General features: G+C 47.7%; 2 protein-coding genes and 1 pseudogene across 2 annotated transcripts; all 3 read right to left on the bottom strand.

Annotated features, from left to right (window-relative positions):
* Positions 1-8,838: 8,838 nt before the first annotated feature.
* LOC103735483 lies at positions 8,839-9,302 on the bottom strand (annotated as a pseudogene).
* A 1,185-nt stretch (positions 9,303-10,487) lies between these two features.
* Positions 10,488-12,886, bottom strand: Miox (myo-inositol oxygenase). Its single transcript, XM_029564367.1, has 9 exons — positions 12,493-12,886; positions 12,208-12,288; positions 11,876-12,038; positions 11,568-11,635; positions 11,350-11,459; positions 11,178-11,245; positions 11,036-11,085; positions 10,839-10,951; positions 10,488-10,743 (listed from the first exon to the last, which is right to left on the bottom strand). The coding sequence occupies exons 2-9, from the start codon at positions 12,244-12,246 to the stop codon at positions 10,635-10,637; spliced, it is 720 nt and encodes a 239-aa protein (XP_029420227.1). The 5' UTR covers positions 12,247-12,288; positions 12,493-12,886; the 3' UTR covers positions 10,488-10,634.
* An 802-nt stretch (positions 12,887-13,688) lies between these two features.
* On the bottom strand, positions 13,689-18,339 carry Adm2 (adrenomedullin 2). The gene is made up of 3 exons (XM_008834764.2): positions 18,159-18,339; positions 17,913-18,030; positions 13,689-17,252 (listed from the first exon to the last, which is right to left on the bottom strand). Exons 2-3 carry the CDS (start codon positions 18,017-18,019, stop codon positions 16,919-16,921), a joined length of 441 nt encoding a protein of 146 aa, XP_008832986.1. The 5' UTR covers positions 18,020-18,030; positions 18,159-18,339; the 3' UTR covers positions 13,689-16,918.
* Positions 18,340-19,141: the final 802 nt, after the last annotated feature.

Genomic DNA, 19,141 nt, shown 5'->3' with positions numbered 1-19,141 from the left:
GATGGCTCAGCAGTTAAGAACACTAGTTGTTCTTGCAGAAGACCCAGGTTTGATCCCAACACCCACATGGCAGCTAACAACTGTCGGTAACTCCAGTTCCAGGGGATCCGATACTACCTTCTGCCCTCTGGCATTGCACGACATGGGTACTTACCTATAGATGCAGGCAATACACACATACACATAAAATAAAAATAATGAAAATAAAATATTTTTTAAAAAATAATAGATATTTTTAAAATGCTAGGCACCTCATAGAAGTTGGATTATACAATATTTTTCCTTTTGCCTCTATTTTGTCCCATTTAATACTGTATTTTCAAGGTCTATCCATGCTATTATATATCAATGTTCCTTTGTTTTCTCTCTTGTAGCCCAGGCTAGGTTCAAACTGGATATATATCCAAGAATGACCTTAATCTCCTAATTGTCCAGCCTCCACCTTCCAAATGCTGGAATTAAAGGTATGAGTCACCATACCTACCTAGTTTTTTGTTTAAGACCAAGTTTTGCTATGTAGCACTATCTGGCCTAGAAGGCACTGTGTTGCCCATGCTGACCTCAAACTTGCTACAGACAGTCCACCTGCCTCTGCTTCCCAAGTGTTGGGATTACAGATGTGTGTACCGCCTCACTAGGCTACATTTCTCAATTTCTCACACAGAAGGCTGAATGTTTATATTTAAGGATGGAGATCTAACAACAATAATCATTTAAGTGCTGCATCAAAGATGAAACATGCTTTGAAAGCATGACCTTGAAGAACACGACCAGCAAAGTCAGTGTCACTGTCTCAATATATGTAGGTGGTTATGTCATTAGTGTGACTGAAAGAGGCTGATGGTATTCTAGTGTACTATAAAAACAGCTTTGACCTTGCAGCTCCTGAGAGAAAATGAGCCCAGACCAGAGACTTGCCAGAGTCTGCATAGAAAAAGCCAGAAGGAGAGCCAGCATGCAGCCAACAGAGAAGTCAAGGGGGAGAGGGGTAGATCTGGAGTAGGATTAGTGAAAAGTTAAACCACATCCCTTCTCTGCAGGCCCCACGGTGGTCCCAGAAACTTGAGTCCCCAGAAAGGCCTGACACTGGGGCACTGCTGTCCTCCCCCATATACCCCGACCCTTTCTAGAGCTGTCAGGTTTATGGAAGAGTCTGCAAAAGACACAGGTTCTAGGGGCAAGAGTAAGGATGGGCAATGCTTAGGAGGGCATTAAAGGAAACACTGTCCAATGACTACAACCAGAATAAGACTGGATGTTCAAGAGATGATCAAGCCAGACAAGGTGGCTTATACCTGTCATCCCAGCACATGGGATAATGAGGCAGGAAGATCTCAAGTTCTGGGCTAGCTTAGACAACATAACAAGGAAAGAGAGGAGGGCGGTGGGAGGAGGATTTAGATCTGAAACTTGATTTTCTACCTGAGGAAGCAAGGTCCCTTGGAGAAATGGCTGATATTAAGAGGTCTGGTGCAGCCTCTGAGATAGGTTGAAAAACAGCATCCCAAAAAGTTCTCGCATCAAATTCAGACAACACAGAATGCACAAAGCCCTGCTTTCAATCCCCAACACTACAAAAGCAAACAAAATCTCTAGAATTTGTGAATTGTGTTATTTGGGGAAAGCATCTTTACAGCAGAGATTAAGTGACAGATCTTAAGATCATTCTGAATTGTCTAAGTGGGCCCTAAATGCCACCTCAAGTGTTACAGCAAAAGGTAGCACTTGTCTACACCCAGAAGACCCTCTGAAGTCAGTACAAAGACACAACCACAGGTCAAGAGATGCTCTAGCCACAAGGAGCTTGGCAAGATGGAAAGGAACCCCACGGTTCCAAAACCTGGATTTTTTTACTTAATGGCCTCTGGAACGTGAGATAATAAATTTGATTTATTTTCTTTTGTTTGTTACTGTGGATGAAACCTAAGGTTGGGAACACACCAGGTAAATTCTATACCACTGAGCTATCGCCATAGCCTCTTTGTTTCTTCTTTTTTCTCTTATTTATTTGAAACAGGCCCAAGCTAGTCTTAAACTTACCGTGTAACCAAGACTGGACTTGAACCTGGATTCTCCTGCTTTTGACTAGATATCTAGGATTTAATTTTATTTAATTAGTTAATTAATAATTGTTTCTGACAGAGTTTCCTTAGTCCCACCCCATCTGGAGCTCACTAAGTGAACCAGGCTGGCCTCGATCTCACAGAGATCCTCCTGCCTCTGCCTCCTCAAGGGCTGGGATTAAAGGGGCACACCACCACACCTATTAGTTTTTATTTTCTGTATATGAGTGTCTTACCTGTGTATATGTAAATATACCTCATGGGTGCAATGCCCATGGAGGCAAGAAGGTGTTGGATCCCCTGTAACTGGAGTTACAGATAGTTGTTAGGCAGCATGTGGGTGCTAGGAACTGAACACAGGTCCTCTGCAAGAGCATCCTGTGCACTCAGCTGCTGAACCATCTCTCCAGGCCCAAAATCTAGGATTACACTGCTTTCCTTTGTCTCAAATTGACAAATGTTCTGTATTTATGTTCTACTTTTTAAAATGTTTCATTATTTTTTTATTTTTTGTGTATGAGTGTATTGCCTGCATTGCCTATGTGAGTACACCCGTGTTGTGCAATGCCACGGAGGTCAGAAGAGAGCTTTGGATTTCCCTGGAACTGGAGTTAAGGACAGTTCGTAGCCGCCATGTGGGTGCTGGGAATTGAACCTGGGTCCTCTGCAAGAGCAGTCAGTGCTCTTAACCACTGAGCCATCTCTCCAGCCCCATGTTCTATTTTTGATGTACAATATATTTCAAAATATGTATACTGTGTGAGTTAACTAAATTGAGCTAGTTAGCATACACATAACCTCGTGTGTGTGTGTGTGTGTGTGTGTGTGTGTGTGTGTGTGTGTGTGAGAAGAATACTTAAAAATACTCTTGGGGGCCTGGAGAAATGGTTTGGTAGTTAAGAGCACTTGCTGCTTTTACAGAGGGCTTGGGTTCAGTTCCCAGAACTTATATGAAAGCTTACAACCATCTGTAACTCCAGTCCAGGGGATCTGATGTCTTCTGGACTCGATGGACACCAGGCACACACAAGGTACATATATACATGCAGGCAAAACATTCATACATATAAAATCAAAATATTTAAAATTTTAATTTAAAATTAAAATAATTAAGTTTAAATTCTTGGGGGTTGGGGATTTAGCTCAGTGGTAGAGTGTTGCCTAGTAAGCGCAAGGTCCTGGGTTCAGTCCTCAGCTCTGAAGGAAAAAAAAAAAAGACAAAATTCTTTATTGCATTTATTTATATGGGGTGGGGTGCATGTGTCATGATACTTGTAGAGGTCAAAGGACAGCTAGCAAGAGTTGGTTCTCCTTAACCATGTGGGGGTTCTGAGGATCAAACTTGGGTCTTTAAGCTTGGCAGCAAGTGTCTTTACCCTCTGAGCCATTCATCTGGGATGGCTCAGTAGGTAAAGCACTTGCTATACAAACTTAAGGACCAAAGTTTAGATCCCCAAACCCATAAAAGCCAAGTGAACTTGACAGCCTGCATTTCTTTTCTTTTTTTTTGAGACAGGGTCTTACTATGAAGCCCTGGCTGGTGTGGAACTCATTATGTAGACCAGGCTGACCTTGAACTCACAGAGATCTGCCTGCCTCAGCCTCCCCAGTGCTGGGAATAAAGGAGTGTGCCACCATCCCTGACTGACAGGCTCTTTTTTTCAAATATTTTATTATTTTTATTTTATGTGTATGAGTGTATTGCCTATATGTATATGAGTATCCTCGTGTCATGCAATGCTGCAGACATCTGAAGAGGGAGTCGGATTCCCCTGGAACTGGAGTTAAGGACAGTTCATAGCCACCATGTGGGTGCTGGGAGTTGAACCCGGGTCCTCTGCAAGAGCAGTCAGTTCTCTTAACTGCTGAGCCATCTCTCCAGCCCCCTGACAGCCTCTTTTAATTCCAGCACTCAAACAGGGAATCCCCAGAGCAGACTGGGTAGCCAGACTAGCTGAAATAGTGAACTCTCATTCAGCGAGAAACCTTGGCTAAAAATATAAGGTGGAGCCAGGCGTGGTGGTGCACGCCTGTAGTCCCAGCACTTGGGAGGCAGAGGCAGGCAGATTTCTGTGAGTTCAAGACCATCCTGGTCTACATAGTGAGTTCCAGGTCAGCTGGGGCTATAGGGAGACCAGGAAGGTATCTGACATTAACCTTGTTCCTCTATATTCATGTGCACACACGTACCCTTACTCAGCGAACACACATATACACATGCATGCACACCACACACACACATGCAGAATATTCTTTTAGGAGACAGACATGGTGGCACACACATAAAATCCCAGCACAGAAGACTGTGACAGGAAGCAAGCTAGCCTGAACTGAAAGTGAAACTATCTCAAAACAAAACAAACAGGAAAAACAAAAACAAAAACCTTTCCGGAGTAGGGTATGGTAGAGCCTTTGGGAAACTGAAGCCGGGTTCTTGTTTTGAATTCAAGGCCAGCATGGGCTTTAGTGTCATGTCCTGTCTCAAAAACCCAAAACGGAGGAATTCTCTTAAATTTGACCTTTTTTCCCTGCTTCTTTTTCTTTCTTTTTTTAAAATTGAAAAAAAAATATTTTATTTGTTGGGCGCGGCAACACACACCTTTAATCCCAGCACTCGGGAGGCAGAGGCAGGCGGATCTCTGTGAGTTCAAGGCCAGCCTGGTCTACATAGTGAGTTCCAGGACAGCTGGGGCTACAGGGAGACCCTGTCTCAAAAAGACCAAAAAAAATATTTTTTTAATTTTTATTTGACGTGTATGTGTATTGCCTGTGTATATGGAAGTACACTCATGTCATGCAATGCCTGTGGAGGACAGAAGAGGCTGTTGGATCCCCTGGAACTCGAGTTATGGACAGCTGTTAGCTGCCGTGTTGGTGCTAAGATTTGAACCCAGGTCCTCTGTAAGAACAACCAGTGTTCTTAACTGCTGAGCCATCTCCCCAGCCCTCTTTTTATGTTTTTTTGTGTTTCTGTAATTTACTGTGTAACTCAGGCTGACCCTGAATTTGAAGCAGTTCTCTGGCCTCAGCCTTCTGACTGCTGGGATCACAGACATGAGGCACCATGCCCAACTGGCAAATAGGCTTTCAGTTTTCTGCATAACCTCCATATTGTTTTCTTTTTAATTTAAATTTTTTTCCTTAGTGCTGGAAAGATGGCTCATGGGTTAAGAGCACTGGCTGCTCTTGTAGAGAACCCTAGTTGTTATGTTTCCAGCATCCAGCATGGCGACTAACAACTGTGTATAATTCCAGTTCCAGGGGATCCAACACACTCCTCTGGCTTCTGTAGGCACTGCATCACACAGGTACACTTAACGGAGTCAAAAATCTCATATATATAAAGTGATAAAAATCAATTTTAAAGGGCCAGGTGTGGTGGTGCACATCTTTATTCCCAGCCCTTGGGAGGCAGAGGCAGGTGGATCTCTGTGAATTCAAGGCCAGCCTGGTCTACATAGTTAGTTCCCAGGCCAGGTGGGGCTGCAGGGAGACCCTGTCTCAAAAAGACCAAAAATAAATAAATAAATTTTAAAATGTTTTTATAATATTAAGTAGCTCACCTCCATCAGTTCCCCTCCCTTTTCTTGCCCCTCCTCTCCTGTTAGAACTCTTTGGTCCCCTAGACAATTTCAATTTTATTATATACATATATATGATATGTACATAACAAAATCTACTGTTTTCCATAATGACTCTACTAATTAATATTTCCACTAATGTGAAAAGGGTCCCTTTTCTCCACATCCTCACCAATGCATCATCCTTCATCTTTTTTATAATAGCCACTCTAATAAGTGTTAGATGAAATTCCGGTACATTTTCATTATTATTGTGTTGTTAGTGGTGCTGGAGAGGGAGGGCCTCATGCATGTGAAGCAAGCGCTCTACTACTGAGCTACCCCCACCCCTGTGCCTCATTGTAATTTTTGTTTGTACTTCCCTGATAATAAGTGATACTGAACACTTCTTCATGGCCCTGTTGGTCATTTGTATTTCTTTGGGAGAGGTGATGCAGGTCTTACTGTGTCACCAAGGCTACTATCAAATTTATAGGCTCAAGTGGTCACCTTGCCTCAGCCTCTTGAGTAGTTGGAACTGCAAGCATGTGCTGCCATGCCCAACTGTCTGTATGTCTCTAGGGAAATTTCTGCTCAAAACCTTTACCTTTTCCCCCTTTAATGTTGGGATAAAACCCAGGGCCTGGTGCATGCTATGGAAATGTTCTGCCACTGAGCTGCATCAACAGCTATTTTTGCTCATTTTGGGGGGGGGGTGATTTTTTCTTATATATTTTGGGTGGCGATCTTTATCAGAAATGTGTTTTTCTCACATTCTGTAGACTATCTTTTTTTTCTTTTGGTCCTTTTGAGAAAGGGTCTCCCTGTGGCCCCAGCTGTCCTGGAACTCACTATGTAGACCAGGCCAGCCTTGAGCTCACAGAGATCTGCCTGCCTCTGCCTCCCAAGTGCTGGGACTACAGGCGGGTGCCATCACGCCTGGCTGTTATTTTATATCTATTATTTTATGTTGTGCAATGCCCATGGAGATCAGAAGAGGGTGTCAGATCCCCTGGAACTGGAGTTATAGAAAGGTGCTGGGAATGAAACCCAGGTCCTCTGTAAGAGTATCCAGTACTCTTAATCACAGAGCCATTTCTCCAACCCAATTTTTAAATTTTATTTATTTGTATTTTATGTGTATGAGCATTTTGTCTGCATGTATGTAAGTTCACCCATGTTGTGCAAAACCCTAAGAGGCCAGAAGAAGGTGTTGGATCCCCTGGAACTAGGTCCTCTGAAAGAGCAACCAGTGCTCTGAACCACTGAGCCATCTCTCCGGTCCAACTATCTCTTAAGTTGATTTTGATTCAATTGTTTCCTTTGTTGTATAGACAATCCTAGTCTGTTGTAATCACACACACACACACACACACACACACACACATTTCATGTATGTGAAGGTACCTGAGGAGGCCAGAAGAGGGTGTTGGTGTCCCTAGAACTAGAGTTACAGGCAATTGTGGGCCACCTGATAAGGGTACTGGGAACCAAACCCAGCTCCTCTGCAAGAACAGAACTGAGCCATCTCTTCAGTCTCTGTATATATTTTTTAATTTTTTTACCTTTCTGTTGTGTATATGTGTGTGGGTACATGGGTACCATGGCATACATGTGGAGGTCAGAGCACAACCTGCAAGAGTCAGTTGTCTTCTACCATGTAGATTCTAGGGATTGAACTCAAGTTGTCAGGCTTGGTAGCAAGCACCTTTACCTACTGAGCTACCTCATAGCTCTCCATCCACTGCACCTTTTTTTTGTTGTTGTTGTTTTGTTTTTTGAGACAGGATGTCATGGAGCCTAAGCGGCTCTCAAACTGATCCACTTCATGAGTGCTGGGATTATAGCTGTTCACCAGTGTCTGCCTCACTTTGGATATTTTAACAATGTTATTTCATCTGTGAGCATGGGATATCTTTCCATTTAATTGTACCTTCTTCAATTTCTTTCATCAGTGTTTTATATTTTTTCAATACATAAACTTGTAACTTCTTAAATTTCTTCTCAACTATTTTTTAGGTATTGTAACTGGAACTGTTTTCTGTTTTGTGTTTGTTTTGAGACAGTCTTACATTGTAACCCAGGCTGGCCTCAAATGTATGACAGTCTTCCTGCCTCTGTCTCCAGAGTGCTGAGATCACAGGCATGAGTTATCATGCCTAGCTCTTTTATTTTTCAGACAATTTGTCATTAGTGTACAAAAATACCACTGAGGCTTGAGGATATAGCTCAGTGGTAGAGTACTTGTCTAAAATTGGGCTGGAGAGATGGCTCAGTGGTTAAGAGCACTGACTGCTCTTGCGAGGACCCAGGTTCAATTCCCAGCACCCACATGGTGGCTACGAACTGTCCTCGACTCCAGTTCCAGGGGAATCCGACACCCTTTTCTGACCTTTGCAGCATTGCACAACACGGGTACACTCACATACATGCAGGCAATACACATACACATAAAAAAATAAAATAAAAATAAAAAATAAAAATAAATAAAATGTATGAGGCACTAGGTTCAGTTCTCAGCACCACAGAAGGGAGAAAGGGAGGGAGGGAAGGAGAGGGGGGAGAGGGAGAAAAATACCACTAATTTTTCCCTTGGCTTTGGAGACTGAGCCCAGGGCCTCATATATAAGAGACAAACACTACCACTGAACTAGCCCCACCACTGATACTCCATGTTGATTTGTTTTTGTTTGGGAAAGTCTAGCTCTCTAGTCCAGGCAAAATTTGAATTCATGAGCCTTCTGCCTTCCTGAGTGCTAGAGTTAGTCATGTTGCCAGGCCCAACTTAATGTCTTGTCCTACCAAATAGCATGTTCACCAGAGACAGAATTATGTCAGAAGGACAAAGGAGCCAGCCTGGAAGCCCTTTCCACCTCCAGCCAGAGAGAAAAGGGCAAAGAGCTGAAGCACAGTCAGTGTGCTGAATTTTTTAAATATTTTATTTATTATTTTTATTTTATGTGTATGCGTGTATTGTCTGCATGAAGGTAAGTGCACCTGTGTTGTGCAATGCCGGAGGACAGAAGAGGCCGTTGGACACCCTGGAACTGCAGTTACGGACAGTTGTTAGCTGCCATGTGGATGCTGGTATTTGAACCTGGGTCTTCTGCAAGAACAGCCAGTGTTCTTAACCACTGAGTCCTCTCTCCAATCCCCTGAATTTTTTTTTAAGTTGGAAAATAACTTTATTGTTTGGGGGAGTTGCTGGCATCTGCTCAGAACTTCTGGAACTGCTTCTTGGTGCTAGCAGCCTTAAGCTTGTTGAAGTGCACAGTCTTGCTCAGGGGCCTGCACTCACCCACAGTGATGATGTCACCTATCTGCACATCCCTGAAACAGAGGGACAGGTACACAGACATGTTCTTGTGGCATTTCTTGAACTGATTGATTTGGATATAATGGAGATAGGTCTAGCAGATGATGAAAGTCCTCTGCATCTTCATCTTGGTCACCATACCAGACAAGGTCTGGCCCGGGATGGAGATGTTACAGGTGAAGGACATTTCTTGTCTATGTAAATGCCCTCAATGGCCTTTTTGGGGGTCTTGAAGCCTAGACCGATGTTCTTGTAGTACCAGGGGAGCTTCTCCTTGCCAGTTTCTCCCAGAAGGACCCTCTTCTTTTTTCGAAAGGTGGTGAGCTGCTTTTGGTAAGCAAGCTCTGTCTGGATGTCCACCATCTTCCCAGCAGCCAGAGGACTGAAATTCATATACTCTTAATGCAAACACAAATGAATCACTTTGCAAAGACACTGGGGAAGAAACTCTTTTACACAGTAATAATTAAGAGCAAGAATTTAATGTCCTTCCTTTGCAAACAGATCCACCAAGACACATGGGAGGAAGTTTCTTTGCTGAAGTGTTCCAACAAATAAGTGATGAAGGTTACTTATCAACGGTAACTGCGAACAGTCTGGTTAAGCCCAAAATTCACTCACCAATTAGCAAGACACAGAGGAAAATGTTAATAGAACATTGCTGTGGGAAAGCAATCAGAGAAACCCTGCAGAAGGAAATTCCCTGAGGCCGGAGAGCCATTTTCTTGATAGAAGACTTCTTGAGATGAATGTGCGGCTGAGGAAAGATGTGATGGTCACTGACAAGTGTGTGTGCACCTCAGATGCATCAAGGGCACTGGGGAGTCCTACGGCAATCAACTTACGAGTTAATATTTTCTTTCTTTCTTCTTTTTTTTTTTTTTTTTTTTTTTTTTTTTTTTTTTTTTTTGGTCTTTTTAAAACAAGATCTCCCTATAGACCCAGCTGGCTTGGAACTCACTAAGTAGACCAGGCTGGACTTGAACTCACAGTGATTTGCCTGCCTTTGCCTCCCGAGTGCTGGGATTAAAGGCGTGCACCACCATGCCCAGCTCAAGTTTATCGTTTCCTTTAGATGTGTTTCTTTAGCTATCAGCGCCCCCCCCGACACTTTTGTTGAAGAAAACCTAGTCTACAAAACTTGATGACTATTTCCAGAATTGGGGTGAATGAGCTGGGTAACTCTGACACGGGAGGCAGGAGGATAAGCAGCATGTTCATAGTGGTGGTGTCCCTGTGCTGGGGCCACCCTTGCTGCTACAACATACCAGGCCCCAGTGAAGTCAGTCTTGGGGTTGGCGAGATGGCTCAGTGGTTAAGAGCACTGGTTGCTCTTCCAGAGGACCCAGGTTCATTCCCAGCACCCACATGGCAGCTAACAACCATCTATCTGTAACTCCAGTTCCAGGGGAATCCAATGCCTTCTCCTGGCTTCTGTGGGCATTGTACAACAACTTACATACATGCAGACAAAGCACTTATACACATAAAATAAAAATTAATCAAGAAATTTTTGAAAAGAGTCAACCTTGTAAGCTCTTTCAGTCTTTACTGATACCTGCCAAAAGAGACCATGAGGAGTGGTGACAGTAGGCAGGTGTATGGGACCCCAAGCAAGACTGGATTGGGTTGTCATTGTGCCTAATGGTGACCAACCTAGGTACTGGTTCAATATTTGGTAGGGTGTTGGCAGCATCACCAGCTCAGGACACCAGGGCAGTACTTGTCAATCAGCCCCTGGTAGTAGGGCCTCAGGCTGTCCACATCAGGCAGATCAGGACACTTGGTGTAGAGGTCAAACTTGCTGCAGATGGAGAAAGGGGCGGTGAGTCTCAGGAAAGATGCCTCTTCACACACCCCCAGTCACCTTCACTGCCCACCTCCAGAGAGAGGTCATACTTGAACTCTTGTACCCAGGGCAACATGTCCAGGTCTTGCTGGCTGCACAGTTGCTGGTAGTCACCACCCGTGTGCCAGGGGTAGAAGGAGTGGAATCGGATCATGTAGAAGGCCTGTGGAGGCCACACCCAGCATGCTCAGATCTGCCAAAATGGCTGGACTGGGCAAAGCTCCAAGTAGGGCCCTCCTCCACCTACCTCTGAGGGCAGGGAGAACTTGTTGAACTTCATCATCTGGTACAGGTACTCTGTAGGAGAGGTGGGTGTCATGGTCAGGTGCCCAGAGGGGCAGCTTTCACCACTGCCCCCACACTGTCCCCCTGCCTATTTTTGACCTCACCATCATGGCCCCAGGACATAAGGACATTCTCGAGTCCACAGTGGGCCTGGTACATGCCAAGCTCTGTGCTGCAATGATTAAGAGAGAAGCATAAGAGGGACTGGGGGTGTGGGGAGGGGAAGACTAACTGTGGTTCTACATTGAGGTGAGGTAGGGTGCTCTCTCAAGGTACCTATATCGAGGGTCCCGTAGGTCAGGATTGTCCTGGAAAGTAGAGTCGCAGAACACCACAGAGGACTGGGGATGACAGCCCACAGGGAATGTGTCCCCAACAACTGCCCACTGGGAAAGGACAGATAGCTATGGGTGAAAAATGAACTGGCCTGCCCCTCCTCATAGTACCCCAAGCCCCAGGCTAAGGCTGCCCTGCTCCCCACACTTGGCTTTCACCTGAGGTTCCCCCCACAGAGCGAGGACCTTCCCCAGATCATGCAGAAGTCCGACGAGGTGGAACCAGTCTGCAGAAGAGGGATATATGGGCTAAAGTTTGCAGAGGTGAAGGTGGGCTGAGCAGACTCTAGGCTGAGTGTAAGGAGGAGCCCAGGGTCTGACCCCCCAAGTGGGGAGTGAGGTCTGTGGGAGTACACCAAGCCCCTGTAGTCCCTTTTAGGACAGCAATATCAACACACACACACACACACACACACACACACACACATACACACACACACACACACACATAGAGCTGTGAGGCGCACCCTTGTCTGGGTGGGCTTTCCGGATGCCCTCTGCTGTCTGGAAGGCGTGGAAAGAATTGGGGAAGTCTACGTCTGGGTCTGATTCATCCACCAGATCATCTAGCATGTCCACAGCCTCCATGACTGTCATTTTCTTGTAGGAGAAGCCCCCAAACTGGATATGCTGGCAGGAAAGGAGAAGGAGAAAGCCCTTATCTAGGACCTACAAGAGAGGACTGCAGAGCAGGGCCACCCTTATAGGTCCTCCCTGTCTGCTTAGTGGGCTGTACATTGGGTGAAGGGTAAAGTAGTTTCCACCCTCAGAGCATGCATTGGGAGCAGGAAACTCATACCTTCCTGTTGACGAAGTCCACTGTCTGGTGCGTGTGCATGAGCTTGTAGGTAGTGAAGACACGGTCCAGGAGTGGTCCTGACTGCAAGCCAGACAATCAGTGCAGGCTGTGCAACCAGGCTGGCCCTGCACACCAGGAGCCATGGCCTCCCCTCCTCCAGGACAGGCCCCATAAGCTATAAGGTGGAAGGGGTCTTCCCAAAAAGCACCCTTAGAGCTATAGGAACAGGAGGGGCTGCTCTCCCCAGGGCTGATGGGACTGAACAAGGAAAATGAGACTACTCACAGTGTAGTTTCGGAAGTTGCCCTTACTTTTGGCCAACTCTGGGTCCACATCAGGTCGATAGACCAGGGAAGGGTCTGGGCCCTGGTTGGATAAGGGATTTGACACATTTCACCATCGTGCCAAGTCCACAAGGAAGTAGAGATCCCCCCGGGGCTGGCAACTAAGACTCCTAAGGCACAGCCTCATCCCATGTCCACATCAGTGCAGCCATGCACCAGCCTTGGCAAAACCAGAGTTCTCACTCCAGTGGTCCTTATCTGTGCAGTCAGCTAATGTCAGTTGATACCTGCTTCCAGTGTGAGAAGATACTGGTTAAGAGACAGCAGCAGATACCCTTGCAGGTAGAAGGTGATTTTAGGAGACCTGGACCCACAAAGAACCTGTGGGTGGGGGGTTGCTGACATCTACCCCAGTAGACCACAACATGAAGGAGGGAGCTTTGTGACCTTGGTGAGCAGGGCTAGCAGGAACCAGCTGAAGGAGGTGGTATTGCTGCCCTTTCCCTTGAGGGAGAAGCTACCTGTTGAGGGGTTGGTGGAGCCACTCCCATACAAGTGTGGGATACTCACCACAGCCACCTTCATCCTGAGGGGGAAGAGTGCTCAGATTGCAAAGCTGGAAGGTAGGTGGAAGTCTGAAAGCCCGGGTGCCCTATATATGCTCACAGGTTACATAACTGTCCTGGACAATACCTATCCCCTTGGCCTTGACATTTGGTAATGAGTGACCATCTACCCTTCGCCTGGCCTCAGCAAGTTAATGTGTCAGTACAGAAGCAGCAAATTCCAACCCAGCCTCCTTCACTTTGATCTCAGCCTCCCCTGTCCTAGACAGACTAATTGCTCAGGCATCCTGGGCCACTCTTCAGCCAGACCTCTGTTTCCCCCTGGCTTTAAGCACCTCTGTAACTGGCATGCCTGTAACTGGCTCCTTCTAATGGGACTGCAACCCTGAACTCTACCCTAAAGCACAGATCCCCTACATCTTATCTCAGGAAGCAGAAACTTATCAAGGGGCACCTAAGGATTATAGGTGGGAAGAAGAAATTATTATAGGCTAAGGATGCAAATAAGTGATTAAGTGCTTGCACTAGCATGTACAAAGGCCTAAGCTTTGGTGTCAGCACAGAGAGAGAGAGAGAGAGAGAGAGAGAGAGAGAGAGAGAGAGAGAACCATGTGTTAAAATGATAACGAAGACTTAAAGACTTTATTTAAGATTGTCATAATAGTAGAGATAAAACACAATCAGACAGGTAGGGAGGTGGGGATTTATTGCCAATGAGCAGAGAGGTAAGTGGGTAGGAAGTTGCTGTGATATCAGGAGTAGGAGGGCTCTTGTTGAGATGGCTTCACTGGATTCTTGCTGTAGGAAGGTAGGTGATAATACATCAGAGTTCGAAAATGGCTTCACAAGCTGATTTAGACATTTTGTTTTGTGGTGGTGGGGATTAAACCAAGGGCTTGGTACGTGCTGGGCAAATACTCTACCAGCAAGAACAGGGCCAAAGTCAAGAAAGGCCTCAGGGAAGCCTGTCAGAAGTCTGGTTAAGGAGGATGACAGGCTCCTAGGTGAGGGGCTCACATTGACCAGGATTCAAACCACCATGTGGGTACTCTTATCTCAAGGACACAGGAGGGACCCAGCAGACAGAAATACCTTGCCTGGGCAGTGACATGCTTAGAGCAGGGAAGATGGCGGGGTAGAAGAGCTGAAGGGTAGGCACTCTGAGGGTGAAAGTTCTAGGTTAGAAGTCTGTAGAATTGATCCTATATTTAATGCACAACTACACTGAGATGCCAGTAACCCTTTCACTACTTAAAAGGCAAACTACAACCTGCCTTTGCTCATTTACCTTTGAGATATGTTTCCCTCTCTCTTCCCAATGAAAGTGCCCTAGGAGAGCAGGACTGGACTCTCAAGTATGTCCTGTGTACTACATGCTCAGTGCACACTGACCAGGGTGAAGGTGGGGGTTTCTTGGAAGAGACTAAAGCTGTGGTCCCAAAAGCAATTAAGGATTGGTACTGGTGTCCAGACAGGTTCTTGAGGAGGGTCAACAGGATGTGTGAAAACAGCTAGAAAGTGGCCCTGGGGGTGGGGTGGGGAGAACAGCAATGCCCCTGAACCTCTGCATGGGGGCATCAAGAAGTAGTCAAGTGTAGCCAAGCGCAGTATGGGGCTGGCATCACACCAGATGCAAGGCTAAGGGTTATGACCAGCAACCTCCTGACACTGCACAGGATGTCAGGAGGGCAGTAGTTCCCCCCTGCACAGAAAAACTCTAAGGCTCAGGCACCTTGACTGAGACCACTCATGGGATTCTGGCGATCGATCTTCAGTCATTCTGGGGGTCCAGGACAGGAGGGTGCAGAATGTCAGTGAAAACAGGTGGGGGAGATGGAAGGTGCTCCTGAAAGAGGGAACTTAGCTGCCTTTCCTCAGCTTGCCCTGTATTCTTCCTCCTTGACTCTACCCCCAGGACCCCATGGTGTGTCCTCTCTGTCCACCTACCTTTACCATTGCCTTTCAGTGTCTACAGGTACATGATCCAGGGTCTAGCATCAAGGGCCTCTGTAGACTCCGCTCATGCCCCTGTAGCTGCTGTGGGCTCACTACTATAGCTCATACATCCAGAGAGCACAGAGACTTGGTGCTTCCAGCTCCTGGCCTTGGGGAGCCCTTGTTGTACCAAGACCTAGCAAGGCACCTGCCTTTCTGCTTTACCAAGCTCTCCAGCACAACATCTTCGATCACAGTTCCTAGTCTGGGCTCTCTGTACACTGAAGTCTCTTGTCTAGCAAGGCAAGAAACAATCTTAACTGTGTTCACAGGGCTCAGCTTGGAAGGAAGATGAACTGCCTGGATCCTATGATTCCCTGATCTGGAAGAGTAAGCACAAGGATGGGAGCCCGGGGGACACTTTCAGGATACTTCTAACTGCGGATCAGAAAGTGTGAGGAGAGGCAGGACTACCAGTGATGCTAAGAATGGACACTGCAGTGACCAGGCACACATCCCTGACCTCTGAGTGGCTGCCGGTAGATCTGGAGAATGAATAAAGGGCTCCTACCAGAAGGGCAGAGAGGGTGATACAGGCAGGAATTTGCAAGTGCTATCACTGCTTGCTAAGGAACCAACAACCCTTTCAGAACCCTGTGTTCCGATGGGACAATTGTGAAGTTTGGGTGACATAACATATGCAAAGATCCTGTACCAAGAACTTATTCCATAGTTATAGTCCCCTCAGCTTTTTTTTTTTTTTTTTTTTTTAGAGACCAAGTCTTTGAAGACCAGGCTAAGTATTGAACTTATGCTTCTGGTTGGGTTTGGTCTGATTCTTCTCTTGGTTGATCTCTCCTTCCTGGACTCTTGGCTGGGGACAAAGTAATATGTCTGTCAGACTCCACTGTCCTAAGTCCTGGTCTTGCTGGGTGTCCTCACAGGATGGGGTGGGGAGACATCCTTGTTTAGATGCCTATGGTTTCCCTGAGGTTGGGTCTTTCTTTTCTTTTATAATTTGGGTTGTTTTTTGTTGTTTGGGTTTTTGAGGTGGGTTTTGCTATACAGCCCAGGCTGGCCTTGAATTTGTCATCCTCTTGCCTCAGTCTCCTAAGAGTTGGCATGACAGATGTGTGCCACCACATCTGGCTTGGAAGTGGGCCTCAGTAAACCTTTTTGGGCTGTTGCACCTTGCCCTCACCCCTGCTGTGCCCTGAGGTTAAGAAGGGGCGTCTTTGCTGTGCTTTATTCCAGAATGGCCCAGAAGTGATCCCTTTCCCTAGCTGCCCATGAGGGGATCCAGGTGGGATCTCCATCACCCCTTTGGCCTGGGCTCCAGGGTCGGCAACAGGAACCATGGAGGTCTCTTTCCTAACCCTGACCCTAGGGACCACAGCAATACAGCTCTTCTTGCTGTTCCTCCAGGGAAGCAAACAAGAAAACAAACAAGAAAACATCATCACTCCAGATCCAGCACACAGAAGGGCAAATTGTACAGGAGAGCAACCACAGCTCTGGCTCACAGCCAGGCTTTAGTTCCTGATGGGGAGGGGGCCACATGGGCCACTCCAGCCTTTCTCCCACTTGCTCATAAGTGGGTCTGTGTTTAGGACTCTAGTTTTTGCTCCAGTTCTTTAGGCAGACTCCTCTGCTCAAGCTTTGTGGCATCTAAACTGCCAACACTTCCGCCAAACTCCTGCTTCTTGAGTGTGCACAGTTCTGGGGTGCCACAGGCCCCTGGTGGTGCAGAATCTACAAACAGATCCACACATTCTGCTAGGTCTAGGGTGTCCAAAGCCTTGCTTCGTGTAGTTGCCGTAGAACTGCTCCCTGCAGATACTCCAAGGGACTGGGCCAGGGTGTGGGGCTCAGCTGTAGCTCTGGGATCAAGGTACAGCACTAGAGCTAGAATGGCCAGCACTCATCTCAGCCATAACTGTGGGGACTGCTGGGGTTCACAGGAGCTGAGTTGCGCCGGCCAGCCTGCCGAACAAGCTGCCACAGGCGGTGGCTGAGATTCTGCACTTGGCAGGTGCCCAGTACACAGCCCACCCGTAGAAGCTGGATATGGGGTCTTCGGGACCCCAAATGTCGGTGAGGACTAGGGTGTCGGGTGCCATGGTCCTGAAGAGGCTGACCCATAACAGGGGCTAGGCTGGCCCTCCCCTGTGGCTGGGGAGCATGATGAGGCTTCCAAACCATAGACAGGAGGGAAGGGTGTCTGGGCTGTCGGAGGCTAGGAGTCCAGGCTCGGGGCTCCCTGGAGAGTGAAAGGGAACATGTAAACCAGTGACCCAGCACAGCCATCAGAGCTCCTCAGCCACCCCATCCGCACCCCACCCCTGTCCTCCTCACTGAAGACACTGGCAGGGGAAGCCCATAGCTTCCCTAAAAGCCTGGCCCAAGACCAGGGGAAGCCCAAACTCCACCTCCCTCTCCAGCCTGGCTCACTGCCAGGGGAAGCCCACCACCCTTCTGAGCACAGTCCCGACAACTTGGCCATCTCGGTAGCTCAGGTCACGTGTCCGAATAACTGTACCTCCCTGGGCAAAGGTCACCAGGGCACCTGGGGCTCTGTAGGCTCCTGCTCCCAAGATTCAGAATGACCCCCTGGGCTTTCCCTTAGGTGGTCTGCGTGAGGACAGCCGGCCTGAGGATGCCTTCAGCCTCTCCTCCTCCAGCGCCCATTGTTTGAAGGGCAGTCAATTGGGGGGGGGGCGGGGGGTGTGCCAAACTACCCCAGGTTGGAAGAGGCAAAGGAAGAACAGGTCCTCTTTTCTTTCTCTCCTTGCTCAGGCAATACTGAAGGTGGGAGCGCGGCTCTTGATCTGGGAGATGAGCCTTAGGAAAGCTAGGAACTGTGGGGGCCATACGTGCTTCCAGGGTCAGTGATGGGGGCCGGTTCAAACCCTGCACTTACCTGGGTCGGGCAAGGCCTCCGCCCAGGCTGCCAGACAGCGTGCCGGGTAGCAGGTAGAGGAGGCTGATGCAACCGAGGGTGACCGTGACCGTCAGGAGCTGGGCCATGGCGGGCTGGGCTGTGAAGGGAGAGTGCGGTGAAGCTGGCAAATGGGGGGAACAGCTTTGACCTGGAGTCAACCCTCTCCGCCCACCGGCTGGGGAGCCTTTAGGGGCCAGGGGGCGCAGGGCGTGGGAAAGTTGATACCTGAGTCTGTAAGGGCTCGGGTCTCGGACCCGGAGGCAGCAGGAGGGTCTGGGGTCTGTTGGCAGTTCCCAAAGCACGCGGCGGAACCTTCTGGTCTCGCCGTGGTCCTGGGTCAGTTCGTTGTCTGGAGTCCTGCGTGAGCTCAGCCCAGGAGGCTCCTCTAGTATTAAGAAGTCTTTGCAGCTGAAGGCGGGGCGACTCCGATGGGGCGGGGCGCCCTCCACCCGGGTGGGCTGCGCAATCGCGCGCGTCTGCTAGCCTCGGGCTAGGGACTTTGCGGATACCAGGAAACCACAGGGACTCAGTGACTGGCCAGGAACCTCAGGGGCAAGCAACCTCACTCCTGGTACCTTCTGGTGGGCAGCAACAGTCTCAGAGACTAGTGAGGCGGGACCCTCTTGGCCCCGAAGGTTGGGTGCTGGGTGGGGCTGTGGTCTGACCCCAAGGGCGTCCACCGCATCTGCCACCTCTCAGTAAAAGTTAAGAGGGTGACCCGATTGGTCAGCATCTGCAGGAGATAATGGCGGGAGATTCCCGCAGACTGCCTACTTAGTTCCTGGCAGGCAGTTGCTCTTACTGGCTGATTTCCTCATTTCCAAAATATTGCAATTTTTTTCTTGTAAGAAGAAATTTAAGCAAGTAAAAAGTGGTTCCCTCATCCATCCTTTCCTATGGTTGGTCTATTTGAATATGTAGGTATGCTGTTGATGTATTTAATCAGACTTTTCTCCCTCTTGTGGTACTGGGGGTTGAACCAGACAAGCACCCACGACTGGGCTACATCTTCAGATACCCCCCCTACAGTGTGTGTGTGTGTGTGTGTGTGTGTGTGTGTATTTTGTTGTTGAAATACGGCCTCACACAAATTGCCCAGGCTAGCCTTGAACTTCCTCTGTATCCTAGGCAGGACTTCAATTTGCCCAGCGACCAACCCTTCCCCCAACCCTTTGCGATTCCATGTATCTTTTACTTACGTTTATTAA

The sequence above is a fragment of the Nannospalax galili genome, unplaced genomic scaffold, assembly GCF_000622305.1.
Source record: "Nannospalax galili isolate Female #2095 unplaced genomic scaffold, S.galili_v1.0 scaffold237, whole genome shotgun sequence".
In the NCBI taxonomy this organism is placed as follows: domain Eukaryota; kingdom Metazoa; phylum Chordata; class Mammalia; order Rodentia; family Spalacidae; genus Nannospalax; species Nannospalax galili.
This window is presented reverse-complemented; position numbering and strand designations above follow the sequence as displayed.